The 20,914-nt window shown below is 42.4% G+C and overlaps 1 protein-coding gene across 2 annotated transcripts in view; it reads right to left on the bottom strand.

Moving 5' to 3' along the window:
- Positions 1–20,914, bottom strand: part of Vwa8 (von Willebrand factor A domain containing 8) — a 346,670-nt gene that overhangs the window by 74,274 nt on the left and 251,482 nt on the right. For both annotated transcript variants that reach the window (XM_036198655.1, XM_036198654.1), the window contains exons 33-37: positions 20,057–20,166; positions 19,241–19,395; positions 14,649–14,844; positions 7,324–7,405; positions 3,585–3,789 (exon numbers count right to left, since the gene is read on the bottom strand). In XM_036198655.1, coding sequence (XP_036054548.1) covers positions 3,585–3,789; positions 7,324–7,405; positions 14,649–14,844; positions 19,241–19,395; positions 20,057–20,166 — 748 coding nt within the window. The remainder of the gene's footprint in view (positions 1–3,584; positions 3,790–7,323; positions 7,406–14,648; positions 14,845–19,240; positions 19,396–20,056; positions 20,167–20,914) is intronic.

Raw genomic sequence — 20,914 nt, 5'->3', positions numbered from 1 at the left:
TATTAAACATAGAGGATAGGCAGTGGTAGCACATGCCTTTAATCCCAGCATTCCAGAGGCAAAGATCCATTTGGATCTCTATGAGTTCAAGGCCACACTGGAAACAACCAGGCATGGGGGCACATACCTTTAATCCCAGGACTTAAGATCTCATGTCTTGCTTGGGAAAGACACAGGCCTTTAATCCCAGGAAGTGATGGTAGGAAGCAGAAAGGTATATAAGGCATGAGGACCAGGAAGTAGAGGCTTTTTAGGCTTTTAGGCTTTTAAGCTTTTAGGCATTCAGCAGCAGTTCAGCTGAGATCCATTCAGGTGAGGACCCAGAAGCTTTTAGTCTGAGGATTTGTGGAAACAGAATTGGCTGAGGAGTTGGTGAGGTGAGGTTGGCTGTGGCTTGTTCTGACCTCACAGCTATCACCCCAATATCTGGCTCTGGGTTTTCTATTAATAAGACCTTTTAAGATTTGTCTTACACAGCTTTGCGGAGATGACAATTTGATTTTTTGAGGAAAATGGTGGTGTATATTTAACAGAATTATTTGGAGAAATAAAAATGTAATAAAATTTAAAAAAGCAACATTGTGATATACAACTAGATGAATTCTGGCTCATACTTAACCAGTGCTTCTGAAAATACAATCTAAAAGTAATAACTGTGGGTCCTAGGGTCTAAAGTTGTAGTAATACTTTGAATTTATTGTTACAGTTGTTCATTACAGGAAAACACACATTCTTGTCTGTGTCAAATGAATGAACATGGAGAGTTCAGAAAGTGCTTCCTTGGGTTCTCATTTGAAAATATGACAAATAATTCATTAACAAAAATTCAACTAAGTATGGCTCCATGCTAATGCTGCTAGCCAACAGAAGGCAGCAGATAGCCCAGGGATAGGTAGCTTACTGTCTGTGTGTCTAAGGACAGTCCCTCAGCTATACACAGAAGAATCAGGCAGGGAAAGACGGAGAGGACAGCTTGACAGGTTGTTTTCCAGGCCTTCACTGCGACCTAAGGAGCATCCACTACCCAACACCAACCACACAAGGGACAGTGGAAATCTCCCAAGCTGACTTGCCAAGGTCTGGGATGCAAAGGTGAACTGTCATTTCAGGAATGTGTGTAGTACACCTAATGGCCACTAGATGGAGATCGGATCACTCCACCAGAGTCAGGGAAAGCTGCTGGCACCCATGAGCGCAAGTAGGCCATCAAGAACTAGGTATCTCTCCCCACTACTTCTGTAAGAGGGATTTTCCAAGCTCCAAAAATAAGGAGCAGAACTCTTCTGAGTGAAGAGTCCACCAATGGGGCAGCTTGATGGTTGACCGGGAAAGGAACTGTAGAAGACAAGTATTGGCTCTTGTTATTGGCAAGAACGCCAGTTAGATGTGGCTGTACAATCTACTTGTGGATAACAATGTGAGTGGGCCTAAATAGTATGCTGCTTCACTGTTTACCAAGAGATCTGACCAGAAGCTCAAACAATGGCAGACTATTTGAGTGTCCAAGTATGCATGCTTAACATCAACTGCACGGACCAAGAAACAGTAGAGGTAAAGGGAACGTGCAGACTAAATCTATTTTTCCAAATCAAAACACCACTTAATTCTGATTTATATTACTTTATTGCTAAGTTTGTCCTGTTTCTGCTTTCTGAACTTTGAGCTGAGGCATAGAGCTAAACACTTCTGAGAAAACATTTTGATCAGAGGAAGTTCAGATAATAATAATAATATTTTGGTTATTCTTGAGATAATTTTGCTCCTTTCTAGCTTAACTATTTAGCATCAGTTACCAGTGTCATTTTGTTCAGGCAAGTTACAGCATGAAGGAAGATGTGCATTGTCATGCACCTGTTACTAAAAGGGGGACTGGAAAAGCAAAGATCTGCAATATATTCAGAAAAGCCCTGGGAAGAAAAAGCTACATGATTAAGACATAAATAGGGGTTAGTGTTTTAACCAGCCAAGACCCACTTTTAAATGTAAGTAATTAAGGCCACCAATATTTTCTTCCCCTCCCTCCCCCCGCCACTTCCTTCTTTTTGTTTTCGTTTTTTTGAGACAGGGTTTCTCTGCTTAGCCCTGGCTGTCCCGGAACTCACTCTGTAGCCCAGGCTGGCCTTGAACCAGAGGTCTGCCTGCCTCTGTCTTCTGAGAGCTGGGATTAAAGGCTCCTTTTTCTTTCCCTTTTGGACTTTTGAGATAGGTCTTGCTATGGAGCCCGGACTGTCCTAGACCTCACTATACAGTTCCAGCTGGTCTTGAATTCACAACTGCCCTACCTCCCATCACAAGGTCACAGACACGCATCGCTACACTCAGCTGGACTGCACATCTTGACCACAGGCAAAGCATGATCCTTCATCTCCACATTATATGAGAAATTCAAAGAGCATACTGGAAGTTTGAGCACAATAGTATTTACTGCTAGGCACCAATGAAAATACAAGGGTGAAAGTTTAAACAGAGGGGAAACTAACATCCAGGGTAATTCTGAACAGAACTACAGGTAACTCTAATCAAGCATGGCAGTCAATCTGGTGCTACAATAGAGCTGCTTACTTATCGACATCAATTTAGAGCAATGTATTTGCTTTAACTCAACTTAATTAAATTAATATATTTATGTCTCTTCAAAAGAATTGAAAGTCACTAGCCTATTTCAGGTTGAGATTTTCAAAACATTCCTTCAAGCTCTTAAAAATTTAACAGAAAGATGTAGTATTCATCCATAAATATACTTACATCTCTTTTAGGGAAATCACATAAAATAGTAATTATTAGACAATTATTGATGGAATAGCAAGTGGAAATGTCTTACCTTGTTGATGGCTGTTTGCAGAGTGATGGAGCTGGTAGCAACTTACCTTTCTTGTTATTAATTAATTAACCAACCAATTAATTTTGGAGCCTATCTTTCTTTTTGTTATACAACAGTGATATGTAACAGGAAAAGATTTGTTCTAAAGATCAGAACCAATTGCAAGTTGATCCTGTTCATTTATGCTCTAGCATACGTGAGTCTGCAGCTTTCTTTGTTTCTCTAGTTGGCTCCAGACAGCAGCGGAAATAGATCTAAGTGTTTCATCCCTGCAGCTGTGGGCTTCCTTACCTTCCCAACGGCTGCCTTGTATCTCTCTCCCAGAGTCTCACCTACTCATAGAGCCTGCACAGTCTGCAAATAGGTGCGCACACACTCTACTGGAGGTAAGCTTCTCTGACTCCAGTGTAGAGCTTTGGACCTTGGAAGAATCTGCTCTACACGACATCCTAGTGTTTTTCTTTCCCAGGCAGCATGCACAGATGTCAGCAACCATGCTGATACAACAAAGAAAAGATGCAGAAAACCAGAGATGCTTATGGCTAGGAAGTACAAGTTGATTATCTTTAAACATTGGCAGGGAACTAAGACATAGTCTTATTTTGCCACTCTTGAAATGGATAGATCGTCTGCTTCCATTAGGAGCCTAAAAATAATTTTAGCCATTTCAGCAGCTATTGGAGTGGCTAAGCACAAAGTCTCCTTAATGGTGGCATTTAAAACTAAACTAATTTGTGAGAAGGAAGGTCAGTTCAAGCGATACCTGCACAGGTTTGTCACTGTCTTGTCCAATCATGTTTCTCCATTCCATGAGCGATTGCTGTAGACGGTCAAGTCCAGTTTCCCAGAGCCTGACACAGCCTCCCATGTCAACAGTCACAATGCCACTTTTGTCCCACTCAGCCAGCAGAGCGTCTGTGTCCGAGATAGCAGATATCCAGGCGGTGTACGGTGAGAGAGATTCTGCACTGAAAAAGGAGTCCAAAGAGATCAGAAACCAGGCAAAGCAGGCAGGTGACACCCGCACATGGCAATGCTACCCCACCCCCCCCCCCAAGTATGTTCCTTCAGCTTTGCTGAGCTGCGTCCGCTCCTCTCCCGGGAAGGTTGCTTTAGCCATCTCAAAGCAGAAGAAAATCCCAAAGACACGTGCAATGAGGGGCAGCGAACGACTCCGACTCCATGTAGGGGCTGAGAGACGATGCTCAGTGGTTAAAGTACCTGCTGTGCAAACATGGGACAGGAGGGACTTCAGTGAGTCGGGGTGGCTGCCTGCCTGTAGTTCCAGCTGCAGAGGGTATGTGAGTCCATGGAGGGAGGCGGGGCTCACCAGTAGAGCACTGCATGTTCAACCCCCCAGCACCACATTATAAAAACCTAACCAAATTCAAATCTATGATACAAAACCTTGAAGAAAAAATGCATTCACTTTGGCTCCGCAGTTGTGCGACTTTATTTGTTTTTATACTTTGAAGTTAGCTATTGTGGTGTTTGGATGAGAAGGGCCCCATAGGCTGGTGTGTTTGAATGCTTGTTCCCAGTTAGAGGAACTCTTTGGGAAGGATTAGGAGGTGTGGCCTTGTTGGAGGGGGTGTGTCACTGGGGGTGGGCTTTGAGGTTTCAGAGCCCAAGCCAAGCCCAGCCTCACTCTCTCTTTGCCTTCTGTCGGTAGATCAGGATGTGAGCTCTCAACTCATGCTTCACTGCCATGCCTGCCACCATGCCCTCTGCCACAGCGATCAAAGACCGACCCTGTAAAACTGTAAGCAAGCTCCCAACGGAATACTTCCTTTCAAACGTTGCTTTGGTCATGGTGTTTCATCACAGCAGTAACACAGTAATTAAGAAAGGCATTGTGTAGAACATTCCTGATGTTCAGCAGAAATTTAACTGTCCAACACACACACACACACACACACACACACACACACACACACCACACCACACCATACACCAATCACTACCTTAAGTTTAGATGACTCATTCTTCTCTAATGTGTGCCAAATATAGCACTAGCTAATTTCAACAGAAAATCAGGATGTAAGGACAATGATCTAAATTGTGCGTCATGTGAAATGTGTTGCAAGTATAAAATATGTACTGAGAGTTGAAAGACCTAGAAGAAAATGGTTTTTTGTTTTTTGTTTTTGTTTTGTTTTTGTTTTTTGTTTTTTGTTTTTTTTTTTGAGACAGAGTCTCACTATGTATCCCTGAAACTTACAGAGACCCATCTGCCTCTCTTTTTGAGTGCTGGGATTAAAGACATATACCGTCATATCAACCTACATTAAAATTTTTATACTGAACATATCTCAAAAAGATAGTGGTTTAAATAAAATATATCATTAAAGTTAATTTTACCTGTTTTTTTTTTTTTTTTTCTTTCCCTGGTAATGGGAGCAAACCCTGGGCATGGCACGTTGCTGGGCACATGCTCTCCCTCTGAGTAAACCCTGGACCCCCTTTTCATGTCCTTCCTGCAGCTCTAGGAAACACTACTTGGAGAGTTGCACTGTGCTTCTAACAGACGGCTTCAGTCTAAAGGAATGAGTGTGCACCCTGCTGGCACTTGCTGTACACTCAGCTGCCCTTTGAGGAGTTATTTTCCTGGTCAGTAGAAGTAGCTCAAAGAATAAGATACAAACAGCGTAGGAGAGATATTGGAAAATGACCAATGCTTCAGAAATGCTAAGAGTAGTTACGCTGATTCCTGACAATGTGACACAAACCTAGACATATTTGGGAAAAGAAACCTTGAGAAAGTGGCTTCCACCAGACTGCCTCTAGGCCAATCTGCAGGGCATTTTGTCAATTCAGGATTGATATGGGGTGGGAGGAAGTAGCCATTGTGAGCAAAGCCTTCCCTAGGCCGGTGCTTGGGTGCTTCAGGGTTATATACAAAAGTAGGTTGAGCAAGCCATGGGGAGCAAGCCAGTAAGCAGCACTCCTTCATGGATTCTGCTTCAGTTCCTGCTTCCAGGGTCCTGCCCTGACTTCCCCAGTGAGGGTGTGGGCCTGAGAATCCTGAGATTTGCTTTTGGACTTGGTGTTTAGCACAGCAATATAAACCCCAACTAAGACACCACAGGATGTTCTTTGCTTTGCTTCTTGCACTAATTGCATAGTTTAAGGGATGTATAGCTAGGATGGAACAAGACATTTCCCTTAAATGATTCAGAGACATCTCCCATGAAGTCAACATATTAAGGTAGTCCAAGAAGCAATATGTATTAGAGAAAGTAAATTTACCTCTCGGAATAATGATTGAATTTTTCATAGCCTTAAAGTCTGATTACAGGTCATGAGAAACGAAGCTGCTACTGAGGTTTTTTGCATTGCCATGCTTTCTTCTGGGACTTGGAGGAGGGTGAGAGACGTGGTCTGCTGCTGCACTGGGGAGCCAACAGGTTCTGCTGGGCCTGGCCTCCCTCCAGTACTAGATAGTTCTCCAGGCTCCTCTGACTGGGGCTTCAGGCAGGGCTCTACCCGCTGTGCTATGAAGGGTGCAGTCACGTGTGACAAGGTACTCCAGAGGAGGAAATATGATCTCAATCTCGATGAAAGTAGAGTGGAAAGGTGAACAGTGGTTCTCAACCCGTGGGTCGCTACCCCAAGGGCTGCACATCAGATATTTACATTACAGTTCATAGCAGTAGCAAAATTACAGTAATGAAGTAGCAGTGAAATAATTTTACGGTTGGGAGTCACCACAACATGAGGAACTGTATGTAGTAAAGGGTCACACTTTAGGAAGGTTGAGAACCACTGGGTTAGGAGGAGGAGGAGGCTTTGGTCTGGTGGTAAGCAAAAGACAAAAGAACGTAATCACAGCAGACCAAGGGAGGTGCAGCCTCAGGCGGAAAACAGGAGATGAGGCATGGCCTCAGGGCAGCAGGCGAGCACATCTATGTTCTCACAGCAGAGAGGAGTCTCCACGCCTGCTCAGACCACACACTTGGCTGCTTTAAAGGCTTTGCTGCCATTCCTGGACAATCACGGAAGCAGCGACTGGTAATAAGGTCCACCCTAAATGTCTGGGAATTGTTCATCTACAAGATGGACATGACTGCAAAGGACAGAATCATATTTAGAAACAATGTAACACTAACGCTATAGAAATACCTTGGGCATCTTGAGTCATCTATTTCAGGAAACGAGTTCAGCTAATGAGTACCAAAATTAAAATTCCTGCAATACTCACAGTATCGTTCCTGGTACAGAAGGTGAAAATGAGAACAGACCACTCAAAGGAGAACAGGCCAGAGGCCGAAGGACTCATGCCTGCACACTGTATTTAAAAACATTTGAATGTTTTTCCAAATGAAAATAAAGATGTCATTAACACATGCAGAAGACTGGTGAGCTACAAACCAACTGTGGGTGGAGGAGCGAGAACTGCTGCTTCAGGAAGCAGGAACCATGCGTTTATTCAGAGTACACAGGAAGCGCTCGCTCGGTTCCATACAACAGACCACGGTAAGAAAAAGAGCAACATGGATTACCTGGGGACAGGGATGTATCGGAGCTTCTTAGCTTGGAGATCAGTAACCTCTATGTAGCCAGCTGTCCGCGGCGGCGTAACACCTGCAAATAAGTCCCGACACAAGGCAAGTGTTAAAGGGGTGCTGATACCAAAGTGGCCCCAAGAATGCTTGAACGTTGCTAACATGGGATGAAATTCTCAGGGGAGAGGGGAACTTTGGGAACTGCTTGGCAAGGAACTGGGCATGTCTAGACAGTGAAAGGCTCAGGGTAGCAGCAGAAAAAGCAATATGAGCTCTTTCCGACTCTGGGGTTGGCCTTCCAGCAAATTCCAGAACTTGATGACTACTCCCAAGAGCCACCATCACCCTCAAAACCCAAGCTGTCCCACTGTGTGCAGGACTTCCAATTGGTCTGGGTAGTTCTCTGACAGCACCGTCCCGTCTGCCTCCAGCTCAGGTGCTGTGGACGCTGACACTGAGAGCTAATCTAACCACGGGACTTTAGGCACTTCAGCTGGAGAGCAGGCATCCCAAAGGAAGGTTTGATGCTAAAACGTCTTCTCTACCTACCGTCCTCCCATGCAGCTCCTGCCTGACAGCCCCAGTGAGCAAAGCCTTGACCGTCAAGATATCCCAAGAGCAAAACGAAGCAACACTTGCCGGCACTAAACCAAACTCACATGCAACACATATATGTTTTCAAAGATTTCTGTCTGTCTGCCTAATTACATGTCTTCTGTCTATCTCCCTGTTTTCCATCATTTTTATTACAGTCTGGCTTAGAATGAAATGCCCAGAGGTCCTCATTGTGTCCACTGCGTGTGGTCAACAACAACAACAACAACAACAACAATGAACAGTTCTGGTTCATGTCTGCAGTTGAAGGACAAAAACGAACAAACAACAACAACACACCAACCAACCAAACAGGCCATCTAACCGACTCAGGTTGAAGGAGTTTTCTCAACTACTCAGTGCACCCTTATGATGTCCTCAGCAAAGGTGTATGGCATTCTCTTTGCTGTAGACATGCTACCAGCAGGGCGGGGCTCACTCTTCAGGAGTGCACAGCATGAAGGGCAAAGTTTCTCCTTTTGCCTCTTTTCCTTTTTGAGCCATTGTGGACCTCTGGCGACTTGGAAACAAATTCCAGAGTGGGAACTGTAGCTCTGGAGCCAGGTATGAGAGACTGGAGGGAGGTTGGGGGGGGCAGGTAGTGCATGGGGTGGGGCTCAGGCAGACTCGAGAGGACAGGAAGAGGCTCGTCAGGGAGAGGAGGGCCAAGGAAAGGGGTTAAGGTGCAATCTGGCCACTCAGCGGAACCGCGTGTCCCCAGATGGCCACCTGCATGAGGGGGACACGCCTATTGAAAGTCACACTCTATCTACCTTGCAATTCCATGGAATAAGGGCAGTCTCTGATAAAGTTGTGTACACCATACATCATTTCTGACAACTGCTGCTAAAACCTAGCTAAAGGAAGGGGAATTTATATTTGGTCTATAAATACATATTTATAGACCAAGATTTTTTTTTTCTAAGAAAGACAAGCTATTGAAGCTAGAGCTGCCTATCTAACTAACCTAAGCGTTTTGGTTTTGCTACTTACAGACATTTTTAAAAGCATGCAGTGTGAGTTCACGCAGCGTGAGTTGAGACACAGCTAATGGTGCTTTCAGACCACTGTGAGAATAGCATGGCTACTCACATAAATCTTTTTTCTACATCATTCTTGCTTTTTGTTCACTATAAAATTAATTCCACAGACAGGGGAGGAGAAAAATGCTGTGACAGCTGTGTCTGCTTCAATAAGGAGAAAGCAACCATTGCTCTGATATTAAGACATTTTCACACATCAGCAAAGGGACCTTGTGGCTACACAGCGGCAGTGTCACTTAAAAAGAATCAAGAGTAAAGTTTACGGGTCTAAAAATAAACCAGAAGACAAAAATATTTACAGAAAGAGCCTTACGGTTATCCTTGAATGGAATTCATGGATGAATTAAGGAAGCGTAACTGTGGCCAGGTTTCTCTCCAAACTTAGCCTTATCCATCCATTTTAAATGTGTCCATCCTTAAGAGGATGGAGGCTCAGTACATTTCCACCGTGGCTACAGCCCTGGTGGATTTCAAAGACAGGTACAAACTGTATTTAGGGATTAGTCACACACCGTTAAGGGGAAACATTGCTGCGGTGTTTATCACAGAGGTCCCGTGGACAGTGGAGAGTTTATATGCACAGGGCCAAAGTTAGGGGCAGGAATAAAAACTGACAGGTAAGACAACCAGGAGAGTCTGCAAAGGCAAACGAGGTTACTTTACACATTCATTTCTTTTGGAAATGTAACTGATGCACACCTGTTGGCCACTAGGATTAAAAGTGATATGTGCTGTAGTGAAAAGGTTCACTGAATGTTTTCCAGTAACCTTTTTCATGAACATGTATGAGTGTGAGCATATGTGAGCATGTTCACGTGAGTGTGTGTGCACAGACGCCTGTGTGCACTGGAGGTCAGAAGGCAACCTTAGGTGTTGCACCTCATGAGCCTGTCTTCCTTGTTTTTTGAGAAAGGGTCTCCTATTGGCTAGGTCTCGGTTTGGCTAGGCTGACTGGCTGGTGAGCCCATGGATCTGTCTTTCTCTACCTGCCCTTGTGCTGGCATTATGAGCATGCCCCACCACGCTTGGCTTTTCTCTGTGGGTTCTGAAGACCCAACTAGGGCACCATGTGTGCACAGCAAGAGCTTTACTGGCTGAACCTTCCTTTCCAGGCCTCCAGGAGCCTCATTTATGCTGAGGGGACAACAACCTGAGACATGTCCTCCTCGATAGCCCAACAGACTCTCCGTCTACACATAGGAGACAGAGTATCACAATACCTGTGATGGAGGACAACCCCTAGATGTGAACTTGCGAAGAAATGGTTGCTAAACTGGGGCACACGAAGCAGTGACAATCACAGGGGAGCTTCAGATTGGCAACGGCAGTTTCTTAACTTGACCAAGGGGATCTAGTGAGCTTCTTCCTTTTGAATCTTGTCCAAATGGGTCCTGAATGGCCCTGACTCAAGCCTCTGTGTTTTGCTCTTATGCCATTTTGCAAACAAACAAACAAACAAAGCCAATGACAATTAACTAAAAGTGGACCATAAATCTAAATAGACAACCCAAAGCTACACAATTTCCCAGAGGAAAGAGGACATCTACCCTTCATTACAATAGCAGAAAATATAGGAAGTAGATATCTAACACTGGACTTGTTTTCAGGGTATAAAAAAGAACACATAAAACTCTGGACATACATGAAAAAAAAAAGATGGTCATTGGATGGTGAGAAACAAAAACTAAAACCATAAAGACACTTCTTGCCACGGCTGAAAACCTGAATTCAATTTCCAGAATCTATGTGGTGGGAGGGTTTCTGGAGCCATGTGGTGGTGGGAGGTCAAATTCCTGAAAGTCATCTTCTGATCACCACATGCACACCAAGGCAAACACATGCCGCCCTACACACACTAACCAAAGACACAGTTCTGGAAGCCAGTATGAGAATGACTGCCCAAGTGTCAGAGGAATGAAAAACCAACAGCACCAAGTCCCAGCAAGGCTGTGGACCAATGGGAGGCGCTCTCTCTCTCACTGCTGAGAGAGATGCAAATGGGCCAATGGGAGGCGCTCTCTCTCACTGCTGAGAGAGATGCAAATGGGCCAATGGGAGGCGCTCTCTCTCACTGCTGAGAGAGATGCAAATGGGCCTGGCCAGCTCAGAAAATCCTTCAGCAGTTTTACCATATGATACAAAAAACATGCCATTTGTAAGATTCATCCAAGTAAAAAACTCATGCACAAATGTTCAGAGAGGCCTTATTCATTATTTCATCAAACTGGAAATCTAAGTTTCTATCAATTTATGAATGGATACACAAATAGTAGCATACTCACATGATAGTAGTCTAAACATGTAACAGACTACTACACGCAAACAGACAGTGGACTGGCAATGTATTGGGTAGTTTCTTGTCTACTAGGGTCACCTTGGAAGAGGGAACCACAATGGAGGAAATGCCTCTATCTGTTGGCCTATGAGAAGAAATCCTCTGGGGCATTTTCTGAGTAATGATTGATGTGGAAGGTTCCAGCTCACTGTGGACAGTGCCACTCCTGAGCAGATGGTCCTATTGTATACGTGAGTAAGCCATGGGTGAACAAGCCAGTAGTCAGCACTCTTTCATGACCTCTGCATCAGGTTCCTGCCTTGGTTTCCCTTCAATCTGGCCTAGAAGCCGTAAGGCGAAATAAACCATTTCCTCCCCTGGTTGTTTTGGTCATGATGTTTTATCACAGCAACAGAAAGCCAAACTAAGACAGACACAAAACATAAGAGATTCTGAAAGACATTATTAAATAAAAGAAACCAGATTCAAAAGACTACATTTGTATGAATCCATTAGTATGACATCCTGTTAAGGGAAAATCTATAAGAATAGAAATTAGATTAGTGGGGGTTGGGGGTAGCTGGAGGGGTTGACTATTGACACAGGAGGCTTTCTGGGCCAGTGATATAAATATGGTAGGATGAAAGGGTAGATTAATGAACCTACTTTTAAAGAGCAACAACTTGTTTAAAATGCTTTACATTGGTATAGATTTTAGTTTATTGATACAAATTTAAAGTTAATTTTGTTATACTATATATATAGTTCTACTCTTGTTTGATGCATTTAGATTGTAATGGATAATTTAAAAATACAGATTAATAATTAGTCTTCTATGATAGTCAAACTTATATAGTCATGTTAAGTTTTCTAGGTATACAGAGATATATTTCAGATAGATAGGTAATCTTCAAACGCTTCAAAGACCTACAAAAAATGGCATTTAAAATATTTTAAAAATTTAGACTTTCTGGACAGTGAGACATGTCTGCTCCTGGCCACACTGGATTTACTTCAGAGAGAAGGATGGGTATCAAAGATACTCTATATAGAGTTTATCTTCACCTTGATAAAAATAGCCATTTGGGCAAGAAACTGTTCTTGCCTAGACTGCTTGGTTGACTAGACATACCAACACTGCTGAGGTTGTATGACTAGGACCCATGGAAAGTGACCACTGAACTTTGCTTGACAAAATGGTCCTTCCTGTTCCTGCTTCACAGAGGAAACTGCCAGACATTCTTCAGGACACAAAGAAAAATGACTGAGAGACTCTAAACCTGTGGGCTAAAGACAGATGCCACAACTTTACAAAAGATCATTAGGTGACGACCCAGGCTGCCAGCTGTCTCTGTCTATTCTCGCAAGATTCCCAAAAGTTGCTTGCATCCTTCTCCCATTTCTCAGGTAATATTATATCCTTCTGAGGTCTTTGATATAGTTAAAGACTAGATAGTTATAATTTCCTTAGTTATGATAAAAGATAAGTTAGATATAAAACTGTAGACTCACAAATATAGGATAGGATATCTTCTTTAATTCTGCCAAGTACAAATAGACTAGATATTGTAACTGTAATTCTTGCTTGATAATTGTTTTGTTATATGTAATTTTACTATGTGAAAGTTAAAACCTTTTTAAAAAAAGAGGGGGAAGTACTGTGGATATCGCTGTATATAAATAAAATGCTGATTGGCCAGTAGCCATACAGAAAGTATAGGCAGAACAAATGAAAAAGAGAATTCTGGAAACAAGAAGGCTGAGTCAGAAGACACTGCTAGCCGCCGCCATGACAAGCAACATGTAAAGATACAGGTAAGCCACAAGCCATGTGGCAACTTATAGATTAATAAAAATGAATTAATTTAAGATAAAAGAACTAGATAAAAAAAAGCCTGCCACGGCCATACAGTTTGTAAATAATATAAGACTCTGTGTGTTTACTTGGTTGGGTCTGAGCAGCTGCGGGACTGGCGGGTGAGAGAACATTGTCCTGACCCTGGGCCAGGCAGGACCAGAAAAACTCCAGCTATAGGCAAGGAAGACTTTTCTTTACTAATTGTGATGATGGCTAAGCAACTATTTGTATTCATCAAATGTATAAAACAACTAAGTAAAAACAGTGAACCATACTGTCTTTATTCAGAACAAGTGCAAACATTAAATCTATCTCTGATAAAATCTATGAGGGTAAAAGGGAAGCAATAATTCTGGGAGGGTCACGGCAGCACTTGAGGTGTGTCCTGGGTGGGGTGTGGGATGCTGTCAATAGAACATACCAAGCACTGCTGAGGTTGTATCAAAGGGACAGGTGCACTAGGGAGGGCTGTCCATGGATGATGAGGGGGAGGTGTATCCGGGTGCGTCCCACATTTCTGGGTGGATGGAAGAACTGTGCTGTGGTGTAGAACACCGTGTAGCTCCTGGAATGTCTACCAAGCTCCCACACTTCTCACTTGGCCCGCCTTTCCTGTCGTAATTCCTTATTTCATTACCTCTCACACATCTTTCAGGAGCCACTTAAATGTCAGCAGCCTGGGCCATACGCCTCTCCTGTGTTTCTACATCACCTTGTGAATATCCCCACCCTGCCATGTGCTGTGATACTCAGCAGCTGTCACATCACTCAGCTGCCTCTTCTGTCATGGGAAGGTTTTTAAGGAAAGGTTGACTATTTTCCACTAGTTTCAGTTTGGAAAGAACACATTCTAAGTGTAATGATTTAAATTGGACTTTCAAACCCAGTAACAGATACAATACACTTAGCATTATATCCATAGGGCCACACTAATACAATGAACATGGGTACAGGATAACACAAGTACTACCACTATGCAAATGACTGCTCTCATAATTAACGGCTAGGATGAATGCCGGTATGGTCAGTAAGAAAAGTTCTAGAATTGGTCCTGGGAGACATTGGCCCAAATCTGCATTCAGGCCACTGGTGGGTGATTGACTCAGTTATGTTCTCTCCCTACACCAGAGTTTGCACACAAATAAAAATAAAGATCGAACTAATAGTACGGTGGAGTTTGAAGATGAGTGATTGACACAATAAGTGACTGGTACTGCGCTTTTTACGCAGTCCTCCATGTGAGGTGACTTGGAGGGCACCGGCAGGTAACGCAGTCTGCACATGGAGTCCCTGCTTGTAAGCGCTCAGAAGCCGAGTTCTAAGTTAGACCCGGTACAGACTGCAGTGTGAACAAAGACCAACTTTACCTGCAGAGGCCGCAAGTAGCAACCCTGTGGAGACATCCACAGGCTTTCCACACGCAGAGAGGTTCTTAGCTACATGTGTCAGGATGGTTAACACTTGCAAGGAAAAAATAACATGACAAAGTAGACATCTCCCTGCAAAAGCAAGCTACCTTTAACCATTTTGGCAAGCTGAGATGGCTGCTCACCCTTTGGGAAGATGTCTTTCAGAGGGACTTCTCCTGCAGGCAGAATCCTGACCACCTGGTTAGTGTGTGTGAGAGTCACACAGTTTCTGTGCCTGGGGGTAACATTGGTCCGTTTCCCTCCATAGAATCCCCTATTGGTGACACTTGGTTTTTCCAAAGATGAAGACCTCTTCCATGAATAAACTTCACTGGGTGACTGAAAAAAATACAAAGAAAAAGAAAAGAGAAGAAAAAGGAGAAACAGTGCTAAAATTACACCTATTACATTCATCACCATGCTTAGGCTATTGGCTCTTTAAGGTAGCGCCACTGGTAACATGATTTATAGGTACAGAAATTAAAATATTCCCTAATCTTTTTTAACATGGCACAGGAGATGTGTGTTTTACTGATAACTGTAATTGTTTATACAGGCACAAAATATTTAAGTTAATTTTAAAATTTTTAAGTTAATTAAATTGAAAAGAGGAAGTTTAGCCGTGTAGTTTTTTTAAAAATAATACAACTCAGGCAAGATGGATCAGTGGGTAAAGGAGGTTGTTGCCAAGCCTGACGACTTGAGCTTGATCTCTGGGACTTTCAGGGTGTAAGAAAGAAAGGACTCCTAAAAGTTGTCTTATGATGTCCACATAACCACAAGGGGTATGGTTACTTACACACACACACACACACACACACACACACACACACACACACACACACACAGAGTGTAATTAAATAAAATCACAGTACTCACACCTATGCCTCTACTGTTTTCACAAAGTAAAGTATGCTGGGACTTTTGAGCCCTGAGTGTCCTTCCTGGTCATGTCTCCGTCATGTCCAGATTTAGCTATTCTGGGATTTTGTGGGTTTTCCCCTCATTGTTTTATTTAACTGTTTTACTTTATGCGTTTATCCTTCCCTATCTTTGCCTTCTGTTTTCTCTAAGCTGTTACATCTGCGTTTAAGACTAGCACTCATAAGGAGTTTATGTCATTCACACGCGTGCGGCCGGGACTCAGGTTTACTTTTCTCGTATGGACCGCTCACTGTCCAAACACCACTTACTTGCCACCATGAAGCACAGTTCCACATACGCACCTGTTTGTAGACACTGCATTTCTATTCTGCTGTCTACTTTATATCCTGGGTCAAGACAGACTCATAGCTTTGGTGGTGAACTGTTTCCTACAGAGTCTTGAAGGGAGCCAGCAAGGCATCTGTGCTCCGCTGCTGTTTGTCCCTGCACCTCACAAGACTACAAGAGATGCACTGCCTCTGTTGCCTCCTTGGTACTTGGTATTTGATGCTCAGTATTCACCACTGTTGATTTGCTTATTTTAATGGCTATGGAGTAGTATCTCTTCACAGCTTCAAGTTTCTTACTAATGGATAATGGCTCTGGGAATCTTTCATATACTTACTTGCTATCGCTATATACTCTTTGACTAAGTATATTTCATGATTATGCCCATTTTTCACATTTACCATTAATTTTATTTTTTGCCTACTTAAATATATTGAAAACTACAACACAAATATTTGAAATTCCAACTTAACATCTATAGCGGTCATTCTGTATAGTATCGCAATTCCTTTTCCTGACTATGAGAAATCTAATTTCTTTATCTTTAATATATCATTCAACTATCTTTGATCTAGTTCACTATCTTCACAGTATTTAATTTCTTCCTCAAGGCTATGATATGTGGCCAGTCTCCCACCTCCACCAGTAGCCTTATCCCTGAGGCCAATGCCCTTCTTCCTGCTTGGGTCCCAGGAGCCCACACTGGGATACACCCATCCCTCATGTCCTCACTTGGGCCTTCCATTCTCAGATCAGCCACCCCTTTCCAGGGACACTGTAGTCACCAGTCTTGACACCCAGGACATGGTGACCCCTTGTCCACCAGGGATGTCCTTACCCCACTTAGATTTGCCTTCGATACTTCACACTAGCTTACTGTTTGGAGATGTTAAGAATTGGTTGTGCTCTTAGTGCTGAACTTTATGGATCTTTGTTTTTGATTTTTGAGACATTGTTTCTCTGTACAACAGCCCTGGATGCCTGGAACTTGCTTTGTAGACCATGTTGGCCTCAAACTCATAGAGATCCACCTGCCTCTGCCTCCTGAGTGCTGGGATTAAAGATGTGCACTACCATGCCCAGCTTGAACTTTATTCTGGATACAAGCCTAGTGTTAGAGATGCACTTTGCAATACTTTTTCTTAGCCTGTAGACTGTCTTATCATTCTTTTAACAGCGTCTTTTATAGGGCTAAGTTTTATGTTTTGTGGCAGTATAATTATCATTTTTTTCCTTTTTGGTCCATGTGTAAGATAGTACAATATATGGTTGGAGTAGTGGCAGCGGATATTCTGGTCTTCAGCTTATGCTGGTTTTGAGGCAAAGTCTTGCTAGCACAGTCTAGTCTTGAAATGACAGATCTTCTGCCTCAGGCTCCTGAGCGCTGGGATCACAAGTGTGTACCACCGTACCTGCCTTCCTTTCTTAGTCTTGATGATAAAATGAATGCCCATAATGTTCATCATTGATTATGATATTTCTTACAGATTTAAAAAACAGCTACTTGCTATTAGGGTAAGAAAGTTATATAAGTTTATAGTAACTCATTGATTTTGATAACTGCATAAAAAGCTAATAAGGAGTCTTTTTGTAGAACTTTATGAAAAAATTCACATACAAGCAGGGAGGCAGAGTGGTACAGTAAAGGTTACAGGCTAGAGGGATGACTAGCTCTTCCCTAGGTTCCTTATTACAATCCTTGTGGGAGGGATGATGGGAGATGTTTCTCTTCCTGTCTTTCCATGTGTAAAAACCTATTGAATTATAATAAAAATGAGCTATTAGTATGAAAGGGCTTAGAGTGTACACAGCATTACTGTACTGGCCTACGAAGTATACTCACTATGAACGCTGAACCTGACCTTTTAATTAACAAATATTAACTGGGTATCTCTGCCACAGTGGCTCCCAAACATCCAGGGGATGGCTTTAATAAGGTTATTAACCTTATGACGCATGGAGGATTCTATACGGCTAATATAAACAATAGCCTACACTCAGCTTTTACCTTCTAGCACTGTATTTTAACACTAATATCTTCAACCAGAGTAAAGTAGTGAGATCAGTTTTTAGAAAGTTCTACCTACAGAAAAGCTCTACTATTTTTCTTTCTTTCTTTCTTTTAAAAAAAAGATTTATTTATTTATTTATTATGTATACAGTGTTCTGTCTGCACATATCCCTGCAGGGCACATGGTTGTGAGCCACCACGTGGTTGCTGGGAATTGAACTCAGGACCTTTAGGAAGAGCAAGCAGTGCTCTTAACCTCTGAGCCATCTCTCCAGCCTTTTTTTTTTTTTTTTTTTTTAAAGATTTATTTCTATTTTTCTACTTATGCAGCAAGCATGGCAGAAAGCATACCAATATGGCTCTATCATTCCCATCAAAGCTGCTGCAGACACCATACTGCAAGAACACACTGCATTTTCAATTACATAATGTAGGAGCAAATGGTTTTTACTTGACAATTAGTAAAGCATATGGCAAAGTCCTAAGCCACATACTATTTACTCAGTTTTGGATTTCAAATACCTTATATCCCAAAGTCCTCTCTACTTGTTAATTAAACTAAAAATTGGAAGCATGTGAGATTGGTGCATCGAGTAGAACCCATATTTTTATCCTTAACTGATTCTATCAGCTCCCTCCATGGAACCACAAAGAGAGTTATGTAAGTTAAATGTTCAATCACATCTTGAGCTACATATATTTTGGACTATTGTGGGGGCCCACAGAGGTTTCTTAGTGGAGATCTGAGCTTGCTTTACCCAGCAGGGCTGCACTAGGGAATGGCTGGACCATGTGTATGGTTACCAAATGTTTGGAAGGGTCTGCACTTGGCTGTGCTAAGGGGAGGTCATTTTTGCTCCACCCCTTGGCATTCCCATAAAAAGCCCCTTTGAAGAGACAGAAGGAGCCGGAGGATATTGATCCAGGTCCTCCAGAAGCTATCCCGCGTTGCTGCCTGTCTTCTCCACACTATCTTTCTATCTAAATATTTCTTATCCCTCTCTCCTCAAGAGTACCCTGGGAAAAAGTGGGAGCCAGCCTCCCACACACTATCAGATTGCAACTTGTCCTGGAATAATCTTTCCATTTCATCCACTACATCTCTACCAGGGGAAAATGGGTCCTACTTTTACTTTTACTTAAAGCCAATTAAAAATCACTTTAAATATAAATGCTAGAAGACATGGTACTTTGATCAGTCTCAACTTGTTCCTCTTCTTAGAGTCCCTGAACACACATTAAAATGGTGTGGTGAGACAATCACCATTGGTATGTTAAGCTCTGGGTCACATGAACTACCAGAGGCAGAGAACCACCATTTCCTTACTAAATTATATCTCATCACACTTTAAACACCATTTATAATGAAATTAAACTCTACAGGTTTGATGAATGATTTCAAATGTAGACTTGACTGAAAATGTTTACAGGAAAAGCACTCTAAGTTCCTCTCCAGACAGGCTGAGATACACTAGGCTGAGCTGAGAAGAAATGTCAGAAGTTGGTGCTTACCATGAGATCTGGGAAGCCAACAACTACAGTAGCATAATTATTTTCATCTGAGAGAATGCGGTTAGGAGAGGCGATCTTCTGACCCACAGCTGAACTTAGGTTTTCAGATGACAGCTGATCACTTGAAACACTATGAGGTATGCAGAATTCTGTTTCTGAAAAATGTCAGACGCATCTCAGACATGATATAATCCTGATACGCTTCAGGAATAATTATCACTGTTACTCTTTTTTGCAAGATTTCATTCTCAACAACTTAAATCACAAAGGTTTCAAAACTACTTTAAATGACACTTGCTAGCTTTTGTCTGAGAAAAGTTTTAATCATCAAAGCATCTTCTCAAAATGATCACAAGCATTTCTGTAACCCAAGACTTGCCAGCCGTAAATATCCTCGTGAACCAAGAGCTCCCTGCACAAAAGCTGTGACATGGAGCCAACCCAGATTGGCAAACTGAGAAATGGAGCAGAAATTCTGATGAGCTGACAGCCCATGGACCAAAAAAAAAAAAAAAAAAAAAAAAAAAAAAAAGTGCTAACCCAGGCTAGACTTGGGACCTAAGTGTCCTAAGTAGAAAACACAACAAAAAACATTGAGTAGTTAAACAAATTTCTCACACAGTTCAAAGTGCAGCTTCCTGATACAGATTTGAAGGTGGAAGAATCTGATCTCCTACTTCTGGTGTAGTGTGTAAGCTGTTTCATTTGGGGTAAGTATCACCCAGGCTCAGGCTCCTGTTCTCCATCAGCCTGGAGGGCAGTATGTGTACAAGCACACACCCACGCAGCAGCAAGCGTAGGGAATGCAGTATTTACCTTGTGTGACCCCAAATCCTGTGCTGGGCAGCTCTTCTTTCAACATATACAACTGGCAGGCCCCAGTGTCCTCAGAACCAATGTGTGCAGGCTTAGTCAAAAGATACTTCCTGTAAACAGATAAGAAGCCCAATTTAATCAAGTCTAAGTGTTTTCTTTTTCTAATCATTAGGACAGATCAAGAAAAATTAGAATTTGTTTTTTTTCTCTCTAAGCCTTTAAAAAAGATAGCCTGAGCATAATTTTCACCCTTAAACATTTCATTATGAATTACCAAAACCCTTTTTGACAATACTGTAAAGAGAAATACCAAATGATAACATAGTAAATATGAAAACAAACAACAAACAAAACAAAGCAAAGCAAACAGACAAAAAAACAAAAACAAAAACAAAAAACATGAGTCGGGCGGTGGTGGTGCACACCTTTAATCCCATCAATTGGGAAGCAGAGGCAGGTGGATCTCTGTGAGTTTGAGGCACCCTGTCTAGAAAAACAAAAAAACAAAAATCACATTTCCTATTCAAGACAAGCAGAGCTGTGTGATGAGGCACATCCTTAGCACTATGGAGCCCTCTATTTTTTGTTTTTGTGGCATTTTTTGAGACAGGGTATTGGTATCACTATATTAGCTTAGGCTGGCCATGAACTCATGATTCTCCTGCCTCCATATCCTCAGAGTGCCAGGATTTGAGGTATACCCTGCCATGCCCAGAAATGGAGCTCCCTCTTGCTATGAGTCTTACATCAGGCAGCAGATGGGAGTATTACCTCTGCTGTATGACCAGCTGAGGAATGGAGTGTTTGCAACTGTGATTACTTGAGCTTTGTTTGCTTTTAAGATTTCTAAAACATAGA

The sequence above is a fragment of the Onychomys torridus genome, chromosome 9 (genome assembly GCF_903995425.1).
Source record: "Onychomys torridus chromosome 9, mOncTor1.1, whole genome shotgun sequence".
In the NCBI taxonomy this organism is placed as follows: domain Eukaryota; kingdom Metazoa; phylum Chordata; class Mammalia; order Rodentia; family Cricetidae; genus Onychomys; species Onychomys torridus.
The sequence above is the reverse complement of the archived record's forward strand: the minus strand, read 5'-3'. Positions and strand labels throughout refer to the sequence as shown.